This window comes from Erpetoichthys calabaricus, chromosome 2 (assembly GCF_900747795.2).
Source record: "Erpetoichthys calabaricus chromosome 2, fErpCal1.3, whole genome shotgun sequence".
In the NCBI taxonomy this organism is placed as follows: domain Eukaryota; kingdom Metazoa; phylum Chordata; class Cladistia; order Polypteriformes; family Polypteridae; genus Erpetoichthys; species Erpetoichthys calabaricus.
The window spans coordinates 19756703-19774692 of record NC_041395.2 but is presented as its reverse complement, the minus strand read 5'-3'; the positions used below and the strand labels follow the sequence as shown (position 1 = coordinate 19774692).

Sequence of the window (17990 nt, the reverse complement as noted above, 5' to 3'; positions counted from 1 at the left end):
CCTGGTCCCAGCTGTGAAATATGGTGCAGGTTCTGTGATGTTGTGGGGCCGTTTTTCCTCCATAAGCCCTGGAAACATTGTTAGAGTATATGGCATCATGGATTCCATGAAATATCAGATTTTCAATCAAAACCTGGCTGCCTCCACCAGGAAACTAAAACTAAGTAATCATTGGATGTTCCAGCAGGATAAGGATCCAAAACACGTCCATATCAACCCTGCAATGGTTAACTGACCACAAAATCAAAGTTCTGCCATGACCATCTGACCTGAACCCTATTGAAAACCTGTGGAGTGAGCTGAAGAGGAGAGGGCCAAGGACCCTGGATGATCTGGAGAGATTATGGGAAGAAGAAGAATGGTGGGCTCAGATGCCATGCTTTGTATTCTCCAACCATATAAAAGGTTACAAGAGAAGACTCCATGCTGTTATATTGGCAAAGGAAGGTTGTACAGAGTATTAAATGCAGGGGTGCCAACAATTGTGACACATGTGTTTTTGTTAAAAATATTTATTTCGTGATGACGGCTGTGTTTTTCTTTAAATGAACTTGTTTTGATTAAAGTCAGATGTTTCTAATTTTGTCAGTGTGCAAGATGACAGTTCTTCAGCAAGCAGTGAATTTTTTTCAAACCCTTCTTACTAATTTTTTACAAGGGGTGCCAATAATAGTGGAGGGCACAGTATATGCTTTTACCGTCATGTGATGCCACAGTGGTACAATTTTACCAAAGTTGGTTACATGTTGGATCTGCTGAATTCCCCTTTCTCATATTACTTGTTTGTACAGTCTGTACAGGTCTTTATCAATTGCTATCTAAAAGGTCAGTGCCTGTGCTGTGCCTTCTTTTACAGAATCACCTGCTAAGTACAACTTGTACTGGATTAACACTTTTAAGAGTTGTACTGATTTATACTAAAATTAAGCTTAGTGTTTCAGTACTTCCAAACAGGAAAGCAACAAAACAAGAACAATGAAAAGCAACCAATTATGGCATAAGATTTTTTAACCAGCAGGATCCAATCAGGGAAGGACTATGTAATAAGCACAAACAAATCGGATTGCTATTAGACTCTGATTTTCCAAGTCTACGCTTTCACTTGTCCATTTTGCAGCACCGAGCTAGCATTTTTAGAAGTATACAGTTCTGAAGATAGATAGATAGATAGATAGATAGATAGATCTTTATTGTCATTTTCACTTTTACAAAGGAATAATGAAATTGAAGGTGCAGTCGACTCAGTGTGAGGCATTAGAGTTAAATAATAATAATAATAATTCATTACATTTATATAGCACTTTTCTCAATACTCAAAGCGCTATCCACACAGGGAGGAACCGGGAAGCGAACCCACAGTCTTCCACAGTCTCCTTACTGCAAAGCAGCAGCACTACCACTGCACCACCTGTGAGGACAAAAGACAAGAAGAGAGAAAATAATAACAAACCGAATAGTAATAAAAGTACTTTACAAAAGATACAAATTACACTTGTTATATATACAAATTGCACATTGGGAGAATGATATGGAGCAGTTTTATTCTGAGTTCAGGGCCATGATTGCTTTTGGATAAAAGCTGTTTTTAAGGCGGTTTGTCCTAGTTTTCATTGCTCTGTATCTCTTGCCCAATGGCAGAAGCTGGAAGAGGCAATGACCGGGATGTGATGAATCCTGTGAAATGTCTATTGCTTTTTTGCGGCATCAGGAGGTGTAAATTTGTTCCAGAGTGGAGAGGGTACAACCAGTTGTTCTCTCCACTGTGCTGACGACACTGTGGAGCGCTTTCCTTTCTGAGGAAGTGCAGCTGCCGTACCACACACACAGTCCGTACATCAGCACACTCTTGATGGAACAGTGATAAAAGGCAAGGATCAGATTTTTGGGGAGATGGTTCTTTCTGAGGATTCTCAGAAAATACAGTCTCTGCTGCGCCTTCTTCAGCAGCTTCTTGGTGTTGGCGCTCCAGGTCAGGTCATCCTCCAGCTCAATGCCCAGAAACCTGAACACCGGGGCCCTCTCCACACAGGCCCCGCCAATGATGAGTGGCTGAATGTCAGTTTTGTTTTTTCTAAAGTCAATAACAAGCTCCTTCATTTTTGTGGTGTTGAGGAGCAGGTTATTGACTCTGCACCACTCTGACAGCTGTACCACCTCGTCCCTGTATGCCAGCTCACCCTCCTTGCCCGAGATGAGTCTGTCCACCGTCGTGTCATCCTCGAACTTTATGATCTTGTTGCTATGGTGAGTGGGGACACAGTCATATGTGTAGAGGGTGTAGAGGAGTGGGCTGAGCACACAACCCTGCAGCATCCCGGTGTTGAGGCTGAGAGCAGTGGATGTGTGGAGAACCAGCCTGACCCTCTGGGAGTGACCAGACAGGAAGTCCAGTATCCAACTGCAGGTGAGTGATGGAAGTCCCAGATCTACCAGTTTGGACACCAGTCGTTGTGGGAGGATGGTGTTAAACGCTGAGCTGAAGTACCACAAAGAGCAGTCTGGTGTAACTCCCCTGCTGCTCCAGGTGGGTTAAGGGAGCATGAAGAGCTGTGGCCACAGCGACCTCTGTGGATCTCTTTGCTTTGTAAGCAAATTGAAATGGGTCAAGGTCTGCTGGCAGGCAGGTGATGATATGACTCCACACCAGTTTCTCAAAGCTGTTCATGATGACAGATGCGAGTGCCACTGGGCGGAAATCATTCAGACTGTTCGTGATGGATTTTTTCGGCAGCAGAACAATGATTTGGAGGCAGGATGGGAACAGTGGCCTGGGACAGGGACTGGTTGAAAATCCTAGTGAAGATTCCGGCCAGTTGATCCGCACAGTCTTTCAGCACCCGTCCAGCCACACCGTCGGGTCCTGTAGCCTTCCTTGGGTTCACCTTCCTCATCACCAGCCTCACCTCACACTCTTCCACCGTATGTTGCTGTTGTGAACAGGTTGGCTGTGATGGAGCTGTTGTTGGTGTCGCCTTAAAGCGGGCAAAGAAGATGATCAGCTCCTCTGCCAGAGAAGCGTCTCCCTCAGCGGCTGAGGAGTTGCTAGATTTGTAACCAGTGATGTTATGGATACCCTGCCACACCTGCCTGGTGGTGTTGCTCTTCAGATGGTCCTCTATCTTACTTCTGTACGCTGCCTTGGCCTCTCGGATGCCTCTGTTCAGGTTTGCTCTGGCTACACTGTGAAGAGCCCCATCCCCAGACCTGAAAGCAGTATTCCTGGCTTTCAGTAGACTCTGGACCTCCCTCGTCATCCAGGGCTTCCTGTTGGGATAAATCCTTATGCACCTGTCCCTGGTGACGTTGTCCATGCAGAACCTGATGTAATTCAGGACTGCCGTAGTGAGGTTCTCCAAGTCTTGGTGATCAAACACCGCCCAGTCGGTTCTCTGCAAGCAGTCCTGCAACTATTGGGAGGCTTCCTCAGGTCATATGGTAACAGTCCTGGTCATAGTGGAAGCTTGTTTATTGAGAGGGGTATATGCAAGGATCAGAAGCAAGGATATGTGATCAGACGGCCAAAGTGTGCTAGGGGTTTAGCCCTATAGGCCTGTCTGATGTATGTGTACAGCTTGTCCAGTGTTTTTACTCCCCTGGTTGCACACTTTATGTGTTGATGGAATTTGGGGAGAACTGCTTTCAGATCTGCATGATTAAAGTCCCCAGAAATGATGTGAACAGCCTCAGGATACTTGCTCTGTTTACAGCTGATGGTGTCATGCCAAAGCCCCAGAGCCGAGCTAGCATTAGCATCTGGTACTATGTACACAGCAGTTAGCAGTAAGGTGTTGAATTCACGGGGGAGGTATATGGGTCTGCATTTAATTGTCATAAACTCCACGTCTGGTGACTATGGTGGAATTCGTGCACCAGCTATTGTTCACATAAATGCACAGCCCCCCTCCTCTTTTCTTACCGGAGCGCTCTGTCCTGTCCTTGCCGGTGTGCTGTCTAGCCTGCTATCTTGATAGCCGTGTCCGGTATGAGTGGATTCAGCCATGTCTCCATGATCAGCAGGATGCAGCAGTCCCTGATGACCTTTTCTGTTGCAATCCGCAGCTTCCACTCATCCAATTTGTTCGCCAGAGACCTCACATTTGAGGAGAAAATGCTTGGAAGCGGTGGTTTACGTGGCTGCTTCCTTAGCCTGGCTAGCACGCTGCCTCGGCACCCCCTGTTTTGTTTATGGTCTTTGCACCGCTGCCGGCTCCTCGAAGCTGGGATTGTAATCCATGGAGAGCCCGGTGTCTGTGCGATGTTGTACAGAATGTTGTGGACGTGGAGAAAATCAGATGTCGAGCAACTCTCGCTCTGTAAGCCGATAGCTAAAATATTCTGCCTTCTATAGGTGTATTTATCCAGACAGGGTGGAAAAACCAAACTCTGAGTCGGAGAGCACACAGCCGCAGTGACTAAGCACGCCGCCATTGTTTCTTATTCAAGATGCTGGGGTTACAGTAATCCCTCCTCTATCGCGGGGGTTGCGTTCCAGACCCCCCCACGAAAGGTGAAAATCTGCGAAGTAGAAACCATATGTTTATATGGTTATTTTTATATTGTCATGCATGGGTCACAGATTTGCACAGAAACACAGGAGGTTGTAGAGAGACAGGAACTTTATTCAAACACTGCAAACAAACATTTGTCTCTTTTTCAAAAGTTTAAACTGTGCTCCATGACAAGACAGAGATGACAGTTCTGTCTCACAATTAAAAGAATGCAAACATATCTTCCTCTTCAAAGGAGTGCGCGTCAGGAGGAGATAATGTCAGAGAGAGAGAGAAAAGCAAACAATCAGAAATCAATAGGGCTGTTTGGCTTTTAAGTATGCGAAGCACCGCTGGACAACACAGCTGCTAGGAAGGGAGCAATGTAAAGGTAGCCTTTCATCATTTTTTTAGAGGAGCGTCCATATCGTCTAGTGGTGCGAACAGCCACCCCTGCTCACACCCCCTCCATGAGGAGCACATAATGTCAGAGAGAGAGAGAGACAGAGAAAAACAAACAATTAAAAATCAATACGTGCCATTCGAGCTTTTAAGTATGCGAAGCACCATGCAGGAAACATATTGCTTGACAAAACAGCCACATTTAAGCCCAGCAAGGAAGAGTGCAATGTAAAGGTAATCTTTCAGTGTTTTTTGAGGAGTGGCCGTATCTTCTAGGGGTGCGAACAGCCCCTGTGCTCACAATATATTTGAGGAGTTTTATTTAATACGTAATACATGCTCTGATTGGGTAGCTTCTCAGCCATCTGCCAATAGCGTCCCTTGTATGATATCAACTGGGCAAATCAACTGAGGAAGCATGTACCAGAAATTAAAAGACCCATTGTCCGCAGAAATCCGCGAACCAGCAAAAAATCCGCGATATATATTTAAATATGCTTGCATATAAAATCTGCGATAGAATGAAGCCGCGAAAGTCGAAGCGCGATATAGCGAGGGATTACTGTATTGCGGAAAAAGGGCAGAACTGGAGACTAATGTCTGCATTTTTAAATGGAAATGTAGTAGTGTGGCGCTCATCCATGCTGCTTTGGGTTATAGAATACCACCTAACAATTTGAGGGGCTCCTTATGTTTTTGTAGGATTTCTTCAAAGCCCTAAACTACTTATTTAAATAAAAACAACTTGTAAATATTTTCGAGCCTACTGTTGGGTTACTACCTACATTAAATTTACACTGTTAAAAATAAACAGGCAAAGGACTTTTATGCCCAGTTACTGTTTGTCTGCCAGACAAGAAATAAAAATACACATACAAAATAAAATAATACATTAACCAGTTAAATGAAGATAGCTCCACTAAAAATAAATACACTTACTGCCTAAAAAATCTACTCTTTTCCCTTGATACCAGCAATATTTTAAGGTCTGAGATAAGCAACAGACTTGCCAAATGTTCTTCTGTAGCTCACATTCTAGTTTAATCCGGTTTGCTCGTTTCTGAAAGCTTGCATGACTTACGAAATGTTTTTAGTCTGGACATGCTTGGCTCATCAGATCTGCCATTTGGCACAGAAAAATATTTCTGTCTGCTTTATTTATTCGTCAATAGTGATTGCTGTGACTCTGGCACAGAGTTCTGTGAGAATGTGGGCAACATACACTTACAAAACCCTGTCTTGGATTAGTTATTTATGATTTCAAGGGCTAGAGAGGCATAGGAGGGAAAGCAAAGTCTCAAATCTTGTTGACCCCCTGGTATATTTATAATTAGATCTTAAGCCTGTAGTTTTTCAATATTTTATAATCCCTGTATACTTTTTCTTTTTTTTCCTCACCTGAGAAAGTACAATGTAGTATCTTTAATAATCATAACTTAAGAAGTGAAAATCCATTTGATTGTTGATCATTTCCTAGTTAAAAATGATTCTGATCTTCATCACTTGCTAAATAGCTCATTTTGCTTTAGTAGGTCCCAGGGTTTGTTAAACATTGTATTTCTTATGTCCCAGTCTTGCCGTTTGTAGTGTTTTTGAAACCTAGTCCATGACGACTGTCCGATCGGACGATGGCGGTAGGGTCCCCTTTGGAGAATTGTCGCTGACAGTCATAGTGGAGCACTGTCGACCTATACCTGACCCTTTTCCCATTAAATACTATGGTGAATCAAGACCTTGTGCAACCCATGACCCATTTTAGATCACGCCCCATAATTTAAGAAGCTCTGCTATAGACAAATATATAGAAGCCACAAACATATCATTAGGACAAAAAATAAAGAAAGAAATCCATTCAGACTAGATTTATGGTTTGCGTCATTTGTTTATTGTCCTGTGTTTGTGTATGCAGAATCTTCACTTTGTGCACGCTTTATTGTGTAATTTTAAATGGGTTAAACTGCCATTTTTGGCCATCAGTTCTACACTCAATTATCTATAATGACAAAGTTCAAACATGTTTCCAGAAAGGTCTGAGAATTTATTAAAAAATCAAAAACATTGAAATGTCTCATTCATGTAAGTATTCAGACCCTTAATTCAGTATTTTGTAGATGCCTCTATGGCAGCAGTTCCAACTTTGAGACTTTACAAGCTTGTCTCTACAAGCGTTGCACAACAGGATTTGGGCAATTTTTCCATTCTTCTTGTAGAGAAAAGTCAAGCAAAATGACACCTTTTATTGGCTAACTAAAAAGATTACAATGTGCAAGCTTTCGAAGCAACTCAGGCCCCTTCTTCAGGCAAGATGTAATCAATTGTAATCATCAATAAGATTGCATATTGTAATCTTTTTATATATATATATATATCATCATGTAATCATCAATAAGCTTGCATATTGTAATCTTTTTATATATATATATATATATATATATATATATATATATATATATATATATATATATATATACACAGTGGACCCTTGACTTACGAACTCAATTCATTCGCGAGGGCTGGTTGTAACTCAAGTTGGTTATAAGTCAAGACTATTTTTCCCATAAGAAATAATGGAAATACCCATAATGCGTTCCGAACCTCCCACAGCAACACTTACTTAACCTTTTCATAATAAAAAAGGGTTGTATAATGTGCATAATTTACCAAAACACCAATAATTTTTCTAATGTACTAACCAAAAATTTATAAAAAGTGCCTAGCCTACCAGAAACAACAATTTCATACTGTACTCACCATTTAATTTGACATCTTTGGGCTGCATGAAGGGAGGAGGAAGAGAATGAAATGGAAGGTGGTTATTGTTTGGAAGGAGCCTCCTTATACAAATCTTTTCTTTGTAAAATTTTCGAGATGGTGGATTTTGACATGCTGTACATATTAGCGAGATCGGTCACACGAACACCACTCTCATATTTCCACACAATTCTTCTTCGTTTCGATTGTGATCGCTTTCTTTACCTTCATTACCTTCTCTTCCTTCCTTAGCAATTATCAAAAACAATTATATAAATCACTGCAGTGACCGAAATTACATCCACAAACACATGTATCTGGGCTCTGACTGACGCTTACGAACGCTCTCGGCTGTTTGTTTACAATCGCACAAGCGGATACACGTGACCGCATTCAGGTCGTAACGCAAGATGTTGGTCGTAAATCAAAACAAAAATTTTGGTCGTATATCAAGGGTCAACTATATATATATATGTATATATATATATATATATATATAGATAGATAGATAATTTTTTTTGCATAAAGCTTGGCATAATGCTATGATGGCTCAGTCTTTAAAACATCACAGATTCTGGGTTCAGTTTGGACAATAGAACAAAGAGGATATCTTGCTTGCTACTTCCATTTTGTAGTAAAAGGGTTTGAAAAACATTCCCTTACTTGATTTGAGCCCTAAAATCTATATATAATTCACTAAGTCCATGGCAAGCAAGACGCACGCAAGACAGAGCCCCGCCCACCAACTCGGACGCGACAACTCACAAAACACGGCGTCCAACAACTCACAGAGCCACGCCCACCAACTCTGATGCGACAACTCACAAAACACGGCGTCATTCGCATTCGTTTCTGCTACAGTCCACATGCACCTCTGAGCCACGTTGACTTTTCGGTTACGATGCACGACCGCGTCCACCATCGTAAACTGTTTTACACGCTACATACAGTGATTCGCATCCACGACAAACATGCTTCTTCTTAGATGGTCCTGCAGGAACACGGAAAACGTTTGTCTATACAATACTCCTTATTCTCCGGCCCGCGACCACCCTCGCTCTACAGGCAACAAACACCGCGAAAGTCGCTTTCGTCTCCATGGCACACGCACAACAGAGCCCCGTCCACCAACAATTCGCACGAGGTGAAAGCATTTGCCAAGAATGTTTTCATTAATCAAGAACGAAAGTCGGAGGTTCGAAGATGATCACATACCGTCGTAATTCCGACCATAAACAATGCTGACTGGCGATCCGGCGGCGTTATTCCCATGACCCGCCGGGCAGCCGGCATGTTTGTCGCGGATGTGAATCACAGTATGCAGCGTGTAAAACAGTTTGTTTGTCGACCAGGGCATGCAAGAAGCAGCACGCAAGACAGACCATGTGATACGCACGATGGAGCCACGCACGCCAACTCACAGAGCCCCGCCCACCAACAATTCCCTAAGCAGCCGACCATGGCACACGCACGTCAGAGCCCCGCCCACCAACAATTCGCGTGAGAGCGAAAGCATTTGCCAAGAATGTTTTCATTAATCAAGAGTGCAAGTCGGAGGTTCGAAGATGATCACATACCGTCGTAGTTCCGACCATAAATGATGCCGACTGGCTATCCAGCGGCGTTATTCCCATGATCCGCCGGACAACCAAAGTTTTTGGGTTCTGAGGGGAGTATGGTTGCAAAGCTGAAACTTAAAGGAATTGACAGAAGAGCACCACCAGGTGTGGAGCCTGTGGCTTAATTAGACTCAACATGGGAAACCTCACCCGGCCCGGACAAAAAGAATAATGAAAAGTCAACCTGGCTCAGAGGTGCATGTAGACTGTAGCAGATGCGAGACCGACTGAGGCGGTGTTTGGAAAATGAATAGTCAACGTGACTCACAGGTGCATGTCGACTGTACACAGACAAAAGCAATTCAGTTGAGGAGTTGGGGGCAGGCACATGAGCAGGCAGTGTGTACTGAACGATGACTAAGAGATGACTGTTCACCCATCAATACATCGTCCTCACTGGGTGTCCTTCCCCTCACACCCCGTTCCGCCCTACGCACGCGCCCCCGCCGTCCAGCCCCGTCTCACGCTCTGGGAGGTGGGGGCGTGGCGGCCGTCCTCCAGTTTTCCGTCACGAACAATTGTATGTTGCTCTCTCCACAGTTCCCTTACAGTCATATCCTGAAACCCACCCCATAAGAAGAAGCATGTTTGTCACGGATGTGAATCGCTGTATGCAGCGTATAAAACAGTTTGTTTGTCGAGGATGTGAATCGCTGTATGCGCCGTGTAAAACAGTTTGCGAGGGGTATCCCATGGTCTTACAGTTGGTGGGCGGGTCTCTGTTAGTTGCTCTTGCGAGCAGGCACATGACCAGGCAGTGTGTATGCTTCGAGAGCGAGGGTGGACGCGGCAGGACCATCTAAGAAGAATCATATTTGTCGTGAATGTGAATCTCTGTATGCAGCATGTAAAACAGTTTGCGAGGGGTATCCCATGGTCTTAGCAGTGTCTATGCTTCGATGTGAATCGCTGTACGCAGCATGTAAAACGCTGTATTGTATGTTGCCCTCTCCAGAGTTCCATCTTTTCATTCACTTGCAGTCGTATCCTCAAAACCAATCCCATTTGGACAACTGTGTCTTTCAGGAAGTGTTCACCCATCAATGCATAATTATGAGGCGTATGCTACGCCACTGGTTAGCTAGTGATATTATACTGTCTTTGGTCAAATTAACTAAACCGCAAAAGCGACATGTAACAGCACCGTTATGTATTCATCCATGCAATTCATATTGACTCCATATTTCAACATTACAAGGGAGAATAAAACCATATAAAGTAAAACCAATAAAAGTCCTTTAGGGAAATTTGGCAGTTTTCGTGTGTCAGATATGGCGTAAATTGTGTCACTGGTGGTTTTGTTTTTCTTTTTGAGTTTGCATTGTTTGTTTTGTAAGTGAATTAATTTTCCTATTTAGCATATTTGTGGATATGCCACATAGAGGGCTTTTATCTTGCATTAAAATTAATAAACCTGTTGTCTTGAATATCTGTTAATCTGTTAAGGTATGTACAGGGTCGTGTCTACAGGAGGGTGGGGGAGGGCAATGGCCAACCATTGAAAAATCAGTAAAATTAAAATTTTAGCTTATTTTAAAATTTAGTTGTCCTTCCTGCATATCAAAAAGTCCAGTGGTATTACAAGATGACATCTTTGTTATACAACTGGACAAGTGTACTCTATGGAGGAAGTCAGAAATATAGTCATATTATGTTTTGATGAGAAGAGACTATTAATAAATGATCAAAATACCAATCAGTTAAAAAAAATCCAACTGATTTCACAATACAAAATTTTAGTAGAGACTGTTTGTTTTTTGGGATGTGCCCCTACTTACTCTTACATCTAATAAAGAGACTAAAGGAGCAGAATTGACCTAGAAGATACTGAAAGTGAAGTTGAAAGTGAAAGGCCCCAAGGTAAATATAGCGTAGATCAAAGTGATTGGGTGAAAATGTACACCAAGATGGAAATGGAAGGGATGGAGAGAAGAGGTAAGCCAAAGAACACATGGTGGCAGATGGTATCTGGTGATATGACAGGAATGGGCCTCACCCCAAATGATACCCATGACTGTAAAAAAATTTAGGGGCAAACGAGTAGCCTGGGTCAAAACAGAAAATGTCCATTAAACCGGTCATGATGGACAGAAAAATTTTCAAAATCATGTAACTTTCATTCTCGGAATGTATGTGTCTTTCTGTTGGTATTTTACAGTTGTCAACTGTTCTGAAGGTACATAATAATAATTCTTTACATTTATTTAGCGGTTTTCTCACTACTCAAAACACTTTTACATAGAGAGTGGGGGAGCCACTTCGACCACCAGTAATGGGCAGCAACCATCAGGATGATGCAACGGTACCCATTTGGCACCAGTCCGCTCATCACACATTAGCTATTAGGTTGTGAGGGCATGAGAGATAGGTAGACAATTAGAGATGGGGATGATAAGGGGAGCCAGAATTACTAGGCCACGGATGGCAGTTTAGTCTGGACATCATGCAAGTAAGAATTTGTTTGAAACTTTGTACACATGATATGAAACTGGCATGAAATGCACTTGACTTTAAATCACTAGTTTACTGGTTTAGTCAAGACCTGCACGAATGGGGTATTTTGACAAGGGTGATGACACAGCGTAGAGGAATCAATTTGGAGCACTTTGAGAATTGTCTTCAACTTAACATTAGCAAAACCAAGGAAAGGAACTCTTTTTGACTTTCACCTCTATGCCCAGCTACTATTCATTGAGTGGATGTGGAGGTGGTGCAGTGCTACAAGTACTTGGGGGTCAATGACAGACTTAACCAGTCTACAGTAGCAACATAGAAGAACGATACAAGAAACAACAAGGCAGACTCTTGTTTTTCCTTAATAGACTGGCTCCTTTAATGTGGGTAGTGAGATCCTTTACGTGTTCTATAACTCTGGGATGGCCATTGCGTATTACCAGCCCAGTGGAGTGCTGGGCCGGTAATGTCACTTCAAGACAGGCACAATGAATCAACAAGCTAATTAAGAAAACAATCTCAGTTATGGGATGCCATCTGGACCTGCTGGAGGGTAGCAGTAAAGGAACAAATTGAAACAAAACTGAGTGCCGTTATAAACAATGCTGCACATACTCTTTCTGACACACAAACACCTAGGACTTTTGAGCCAAGCAGTTATTCAGCAGAAGTGTGTCAAGAAGCTTTATAGTGGCTCACTGTGACTCATCTTTTATCTTTAGCCAAAGCACACATTTTTTCATCTTGTGAACATTTGAGGGAGTTATTTTTTTATATTTCTTGAGCTTCTGTAAAGTATTGTCTATCTATCTAATTAGTGTATGATTTTAAGCAAATTACTGAAAAGGCTGTAAAAATTAATTGGTAAGCAATTGTACATGTCAGGTGGTGTTCACCTGTAGAGAGACACCATGTAAAATAGCTTGGTTACAATTTACTTTGCAAGCTAGAGTCTTTTGTAATGCTTTATGATAATATGACATGTTGTTTTTCTTAACAAAAAAAAAAGTGCAGTGGATTATCTACTGTGGTAACCATTTTTACTCATATTTTTTTTTTTACAGGAGTGCCTTATGAGGAGCCAAGACTGACATGCTGGTTTGGAGAGCTGCCTTATACCTACTCCCACTCCACTTTACAACCCAGGACAAAGGTTAATGCATTTCCTGTCATCCACATAAAATTTCCTGCTTTGTTTAAATAGCAAATTATAGGATCCTTCCATGAGTAGACTGGAAACTTGCTTTGGGGATGCAGGATAAGTCACTTATCTTTTGGGCATTCAGTGTTTTAGTGTACATATACAACCATTTACAGTTATGAGATAAAAGAAGCAAGATGCCAGATGTAATCATTCTTGCCTTAAACGCAATTCTTTGTTACCACAGTGTTTACAATTCATATTTTATCGTGTTTACTTTAGAATCAGTGCCTGACTAAAAATAAAAACATTTATTAATAGAACATTTTCATACAAATAGATATTGGCTTTTTTTCAGAAACTCATTAAATAAACAAATACATAAATAGGTAGATAAATATACACACACCCACATTATAGTCTGAAAACATACCAGATTGACTAAAAAGGAAGAAAAATTTAAAAAGAAATTAAAGAAAACATCTGACTCGACTGTCACAGTCACCCTGTGACATTATACAGGCATATTGCCGTTGGTATAAAGGAGCCCCATTGCATTTCTTGACACACTTCTGCTGAATAATTTGTTGTGTGAATGTCCTCAGTGTTGGTGTGTCACAGAGAGGATGTGCAGCATTGTTCATAATGGCACTCAGATTGGCTTTCATTCTCTCCTCCTCTACTACCTCCAGGGGGGTCTAGAGTGTGTCCCATACCTAACTAAGCTTGCCCTTTTATTTACTTGTTGATTTGGCTTTCGTAAAAAAAAGTAACCTCTTGGAGGTTATCACAATTTATTGTTATACGGCATTAAATCATAGTGGATTTAATTTGGATTTTTTGACACCGATCAATCTTAAAAAGACTCTTTAACCTCCTTAGCATTGCATTTTATTCTGAAAAAACGTAAAAAGCGTTGCATGTTTTTTGGCATGAAAAATTACATTTTTATTAAATCTCAAAAGTATAATAATGATACAAATAATAATGGTAATGATGAATAAACATAAAAATATAAACTGAACAACAATAATAATAACAACATTAATAATAACAATAATAATAATTCTTTGCATTTATATAGCGCTTTTCTCACTACTCAAAGCGCTCAGCAATTGCAGGTTAAGGGCCTTGCTGAAGGGCCCAACAGAGCAGAGTCCCTATTTGCATTTACGGAATTCGAACCGGCAACCTTCCGATTGCCAGTGCTAATACTGCTAATGATCCATCCATTATCCAACCCGCTATATCCTATCTACAGGGTCACGGGGGTCTGCTGGAGCCAATCCCAGCCAACACAGGGTGCAAGGCAGGAAACAAACCCCGGGTAGGGCGCGAGCCCACAGCAGACTGCTAATGATGCCAAAACAATTTATAATCTCAAAATGAGTCCTTTGTATGTTAAATCTTAAAAGCACAGTGAAAGACACAATACAGTGTCACAGTCGGGACAATAATAGTGTGATTCTTTTCTGGTTTTGTTTTCACATTTACCAGTTTTTGAACAGCACACTGCACAGATACAAGTTGGATTCTGTTTTTATTTTTCTGTTGGTAGTATATAATCAACAAAATGTCTACTAATAAGATGCTGTGGATTGATCCAAGATGTGCCGGGTTGACCGCATCTCTTTAGCGGTAGTGTGGACAGTGGATGTGCAATATTGATTTGTTCTACAAGCTGTCATGTAAAGTTTGCATGAGATACAGTTTTGCAAGCTTTTTGTTTGTATAACACAAATGAATTGCAAATGTACTGTTCCACCAGATGACAAAATATCTTTTTGAAATGTTTCTTTTGTTGCCACTGCATGATGGGATAGAAACGCAATTCTTGATCCGCATGATCTACGCCACCCATCGTGACGTTGCAGTCGACCACAGCACAAGGCTTCGCAACCTGCTTGTTGCCTTTTGCCTGTACAGTGACTGTAGCTGCATTATGTACAGTGCTAAGAAGACAAACATCTTTCTTGTCCTTCCATTCCAGTGTAAGCATTTAACCCTTTCGTCAAGCTACTACTGCACCTCGCATAATTTAGCTCTGCCAAAGTCTTCAGGCATGCCACGACAGTTGGGACGCATTATTCCATATGCATCAGTCTTTCTTTGCAGCAAGATGTCAAATAGCCCTGGCAAAGTATAAAAATTGTCCATGGTTACATAGTAACCTTGATCCAGCAGAGCATCTATCACAGTCCACACCGATGACGTAGTAATCTCATGCTGATTGTATTTCGGATCAAACATTGTCCCTTTCCCTGTGTACAGAACCGAGTTCCAACTGTATCCCATTTTAGATTCACAAAGCTTGTAAAGCTTTATGCCAAATCTTGCTCTTTTTGATGTGATATACTGTATCCATGACAGTCTGCCCTTATAAGCCCATGAGACTTTCATAGATTCTGACATCTGATTCTCGGTTCCAGTGCTTATGCAAGATGCATCTGTATAGTCATAAGTGTCCTAAGTGACACGCGGGACTAATGCTTTTAGCATGTTTTTCGCAGCCCAAGTAACGCTAAGGAGTTTAATGTCAAAGTGAAAATTGGTCTCTGCAAAGTTGCCTACATTAATTATATATAAAAAACACAAATTCGCCCCCTTCAATTCAGTAGTTATTAGATGCATACTTGACAGCCTTGACAGTCTTTTGAGTCTGTGTGCCCTGGTGTCTATCTCCCTCTCTGTCAGTTTTGCACATCTAGGCTCTGCCATTTTTCCGCATTATCCTTTGCAAACCTGCTCAAGCTCTGTCAGGTGTCCCAGTGATTGTGAATAAACGGCTTTTTTCAAGTTCAGCCACAGATTCTCAGTTGGATTGAGATCTGGGGCCTCATGCATAAAACTTGCTTCTACTCTGAAACATGCGTAAGCCATTTCTTACACAAAAGTCTGCATTTTTTAAACACAAATAATTCTTTGATAATAATTTTTTGCATTTATGTAGCACTTCTGTTACTACTCAAAGCGCTCAGCAATTTCAGGTTAAGGGCCTTGCTCAAGGGCCCAACAGAGCAGAGTCCCTTTTGGCATTTTACGGGATTCGAACCGGCAACCTTCCGATTGCCAGTGCAGATCCCTAGCCTCAGAGCCACCACAAACTAGGTTTGAAAATTGGCCTGAGTTTATGGCACCATCCCTACAACAACAACAACAACAACAACATTTATTTATATAGCACATTTTCATACAAAAAGTAGCTCAAAGTGCTTTACATAATGAAGAAAAGAAGAATAAAAGACAAAAAAGAAATTAAAATAAGACAACCTTAGTTAACATAATAAGGAGTAAGGTCCGATGGCCAGGGTGGACAGAAAAAACAAAAAAAAACTCCAGAAAGCTGGAGAAAAAAATAAAATCTGTAGGGGTTCCAGGCCACGAGACCGCCCAGTCCCCTTTGGGCATTCTACCTAACATAAATGAAATAGTCCTCTTTGTAGTTAGGGTTCTCACGGAGTCACTTGATGCTGATGGTTATACAGACTTCTGGCTTTTAATCCATCCATCATTGTTGGAACATCATGGTGCTTTGGGTAGATGGTGGTGGCACAAGCCACCACCAATAGGACACCGGAAAAGGAAACAGAAGAGAGAGTAGGGGTTAGTACAAATTTTGAATGAATAGTTATTATAATGAATTGGATATACAGAGTGTCAGGGTTAAATTACAGTGAAGTTATGAGAAGGCCATGTTAAAGTAATGTGTTTTCAGTAGTTTTTTAAAGTGCTCCACTGTATTAGCCTGGCGAATTCCTACTGGCAGGCTATTCCAGATTTTAGGTGCATAACAGCAGAAGGCCGCCTCACCACTTCTTTTAAGTTTTGCTCTTGGAATTCTAAGGAGACACTCAGTTGAGGATCTGAGGTTGCGATTTGGAATATAAGGTGTCAGACATTCCGATATATAAGACGGGGCGAGATTATTTAAAGCTTTATAAACCATAAGCAGAATTTTAAAGTCAATTCTGAATGACACAGGTAACCAGTGTAGTGACATCAAAACTGGAGAAATGTGTTCGGATTTTCTTTTCCTGGTAAGGATTCTAGCAGCTGCATTCTGCACTAACTGCAAACGATTGATGTCTTTTTTGGGGAGTCCTGAGAGGAGTGCATTACAGTAATCTAGCCGACTAAAGACAAACGCATGAACTAATTTCTCTGCATCTTTCGATGATATAAGAGGTCTAACTTTTGCTATGTTCCTTAGGTGAAAAAATGCTGTCCTAGTGATTTTATTAATATGCGATTTAAAATTCAGATTACAATCAACGGTTACCCCTAAGCTTTTTACCTCCGATTTGACTTTTAATCCTAATGCATCCAGTTTATTTCTAATAGCCTCATTGTATCCATTATTGCCAATCACTAAGATTTCGGTTTTTTCTTTATTTAATTTGAGAAAGTTACTATTCATCCATTCTGAGATACAGGTTAGACATTGTGTTAGCGAATCAAGAGATTTGGGGTCATCAGGTGCTATTGATAAATACAGCTGTGTGTCATCAGCATAGCTGTGGTAGCTCACGTTATGTCCCGAGATAATCTGACCTAATGGAAGCATGTAGATGGAGAAGAGCAGCGGACCCAGGATAGAGCCTTGTGGAACACCATATAGAATATCATGTGTCTTTGAGTTATAATTACCACAACTAACAAAGAATTTTCTCCCTGCCAGGTAGGATTCAAACCAGTTTAAGACACTGCCAGAGAGGCCCACCCATTGACTAAGGCGATTCTTAAGAATATTATGATCAATAGTGTCAAATGCGGCACTCAAATCTAAGAGGATGAGAACAGATAAATGGCCTCTGTCTGCATTTACCCGCAAGTCATTTACTACTTTAACAAGTGCAGTTTCTGTGCTGTGATTTGTTCTAAAACCTGACTGAAATTTATCAAGAATAGCATGTTTATTGAGGTGCTCATTTAACTGCATAATAACTGCCTTCTCTAGAATTTTACTTAAGAAAGGCAGGTTAGAGATGGGTCTATAATTTTCAAGAGCAGAGGGGTCAAGATTATTTTTCTTAAGTAGGGGTTTAAATACCGCAGTCTTAAGACAGTCTGGGAAGACCCCCGTATCTAATGACGAATTTACTATGTCAAGAACATTATCAATAAGCACACCCGATA

At 41.3% G+C, this 17990-nt stretch overlaps 1 protein-coding gene across 1 annotated transcript in view; it reads left to right on the top strand.

Annotated features, from left to right (window-relative positions):
• The window catches only part of alkbh3 (alkB homolog 3, alpha-ketoglutarate dependent dioxygenase), a 99328-nt gene that overhangs the window by 47663 nt on the left and 33675 nt on the right, over window positions 1-17990 (top strand). Inside the window, exon 7 of the mRNA XM_028793496.2 lies at window positions 12778-12866. Coding sequence (XP_028649329.1) covers window positions 12778-12866 — 89 coding nt within the window. The remainder of the gene's footprint in view (window positions 1-12777; window positions 12867-17990) is intronic.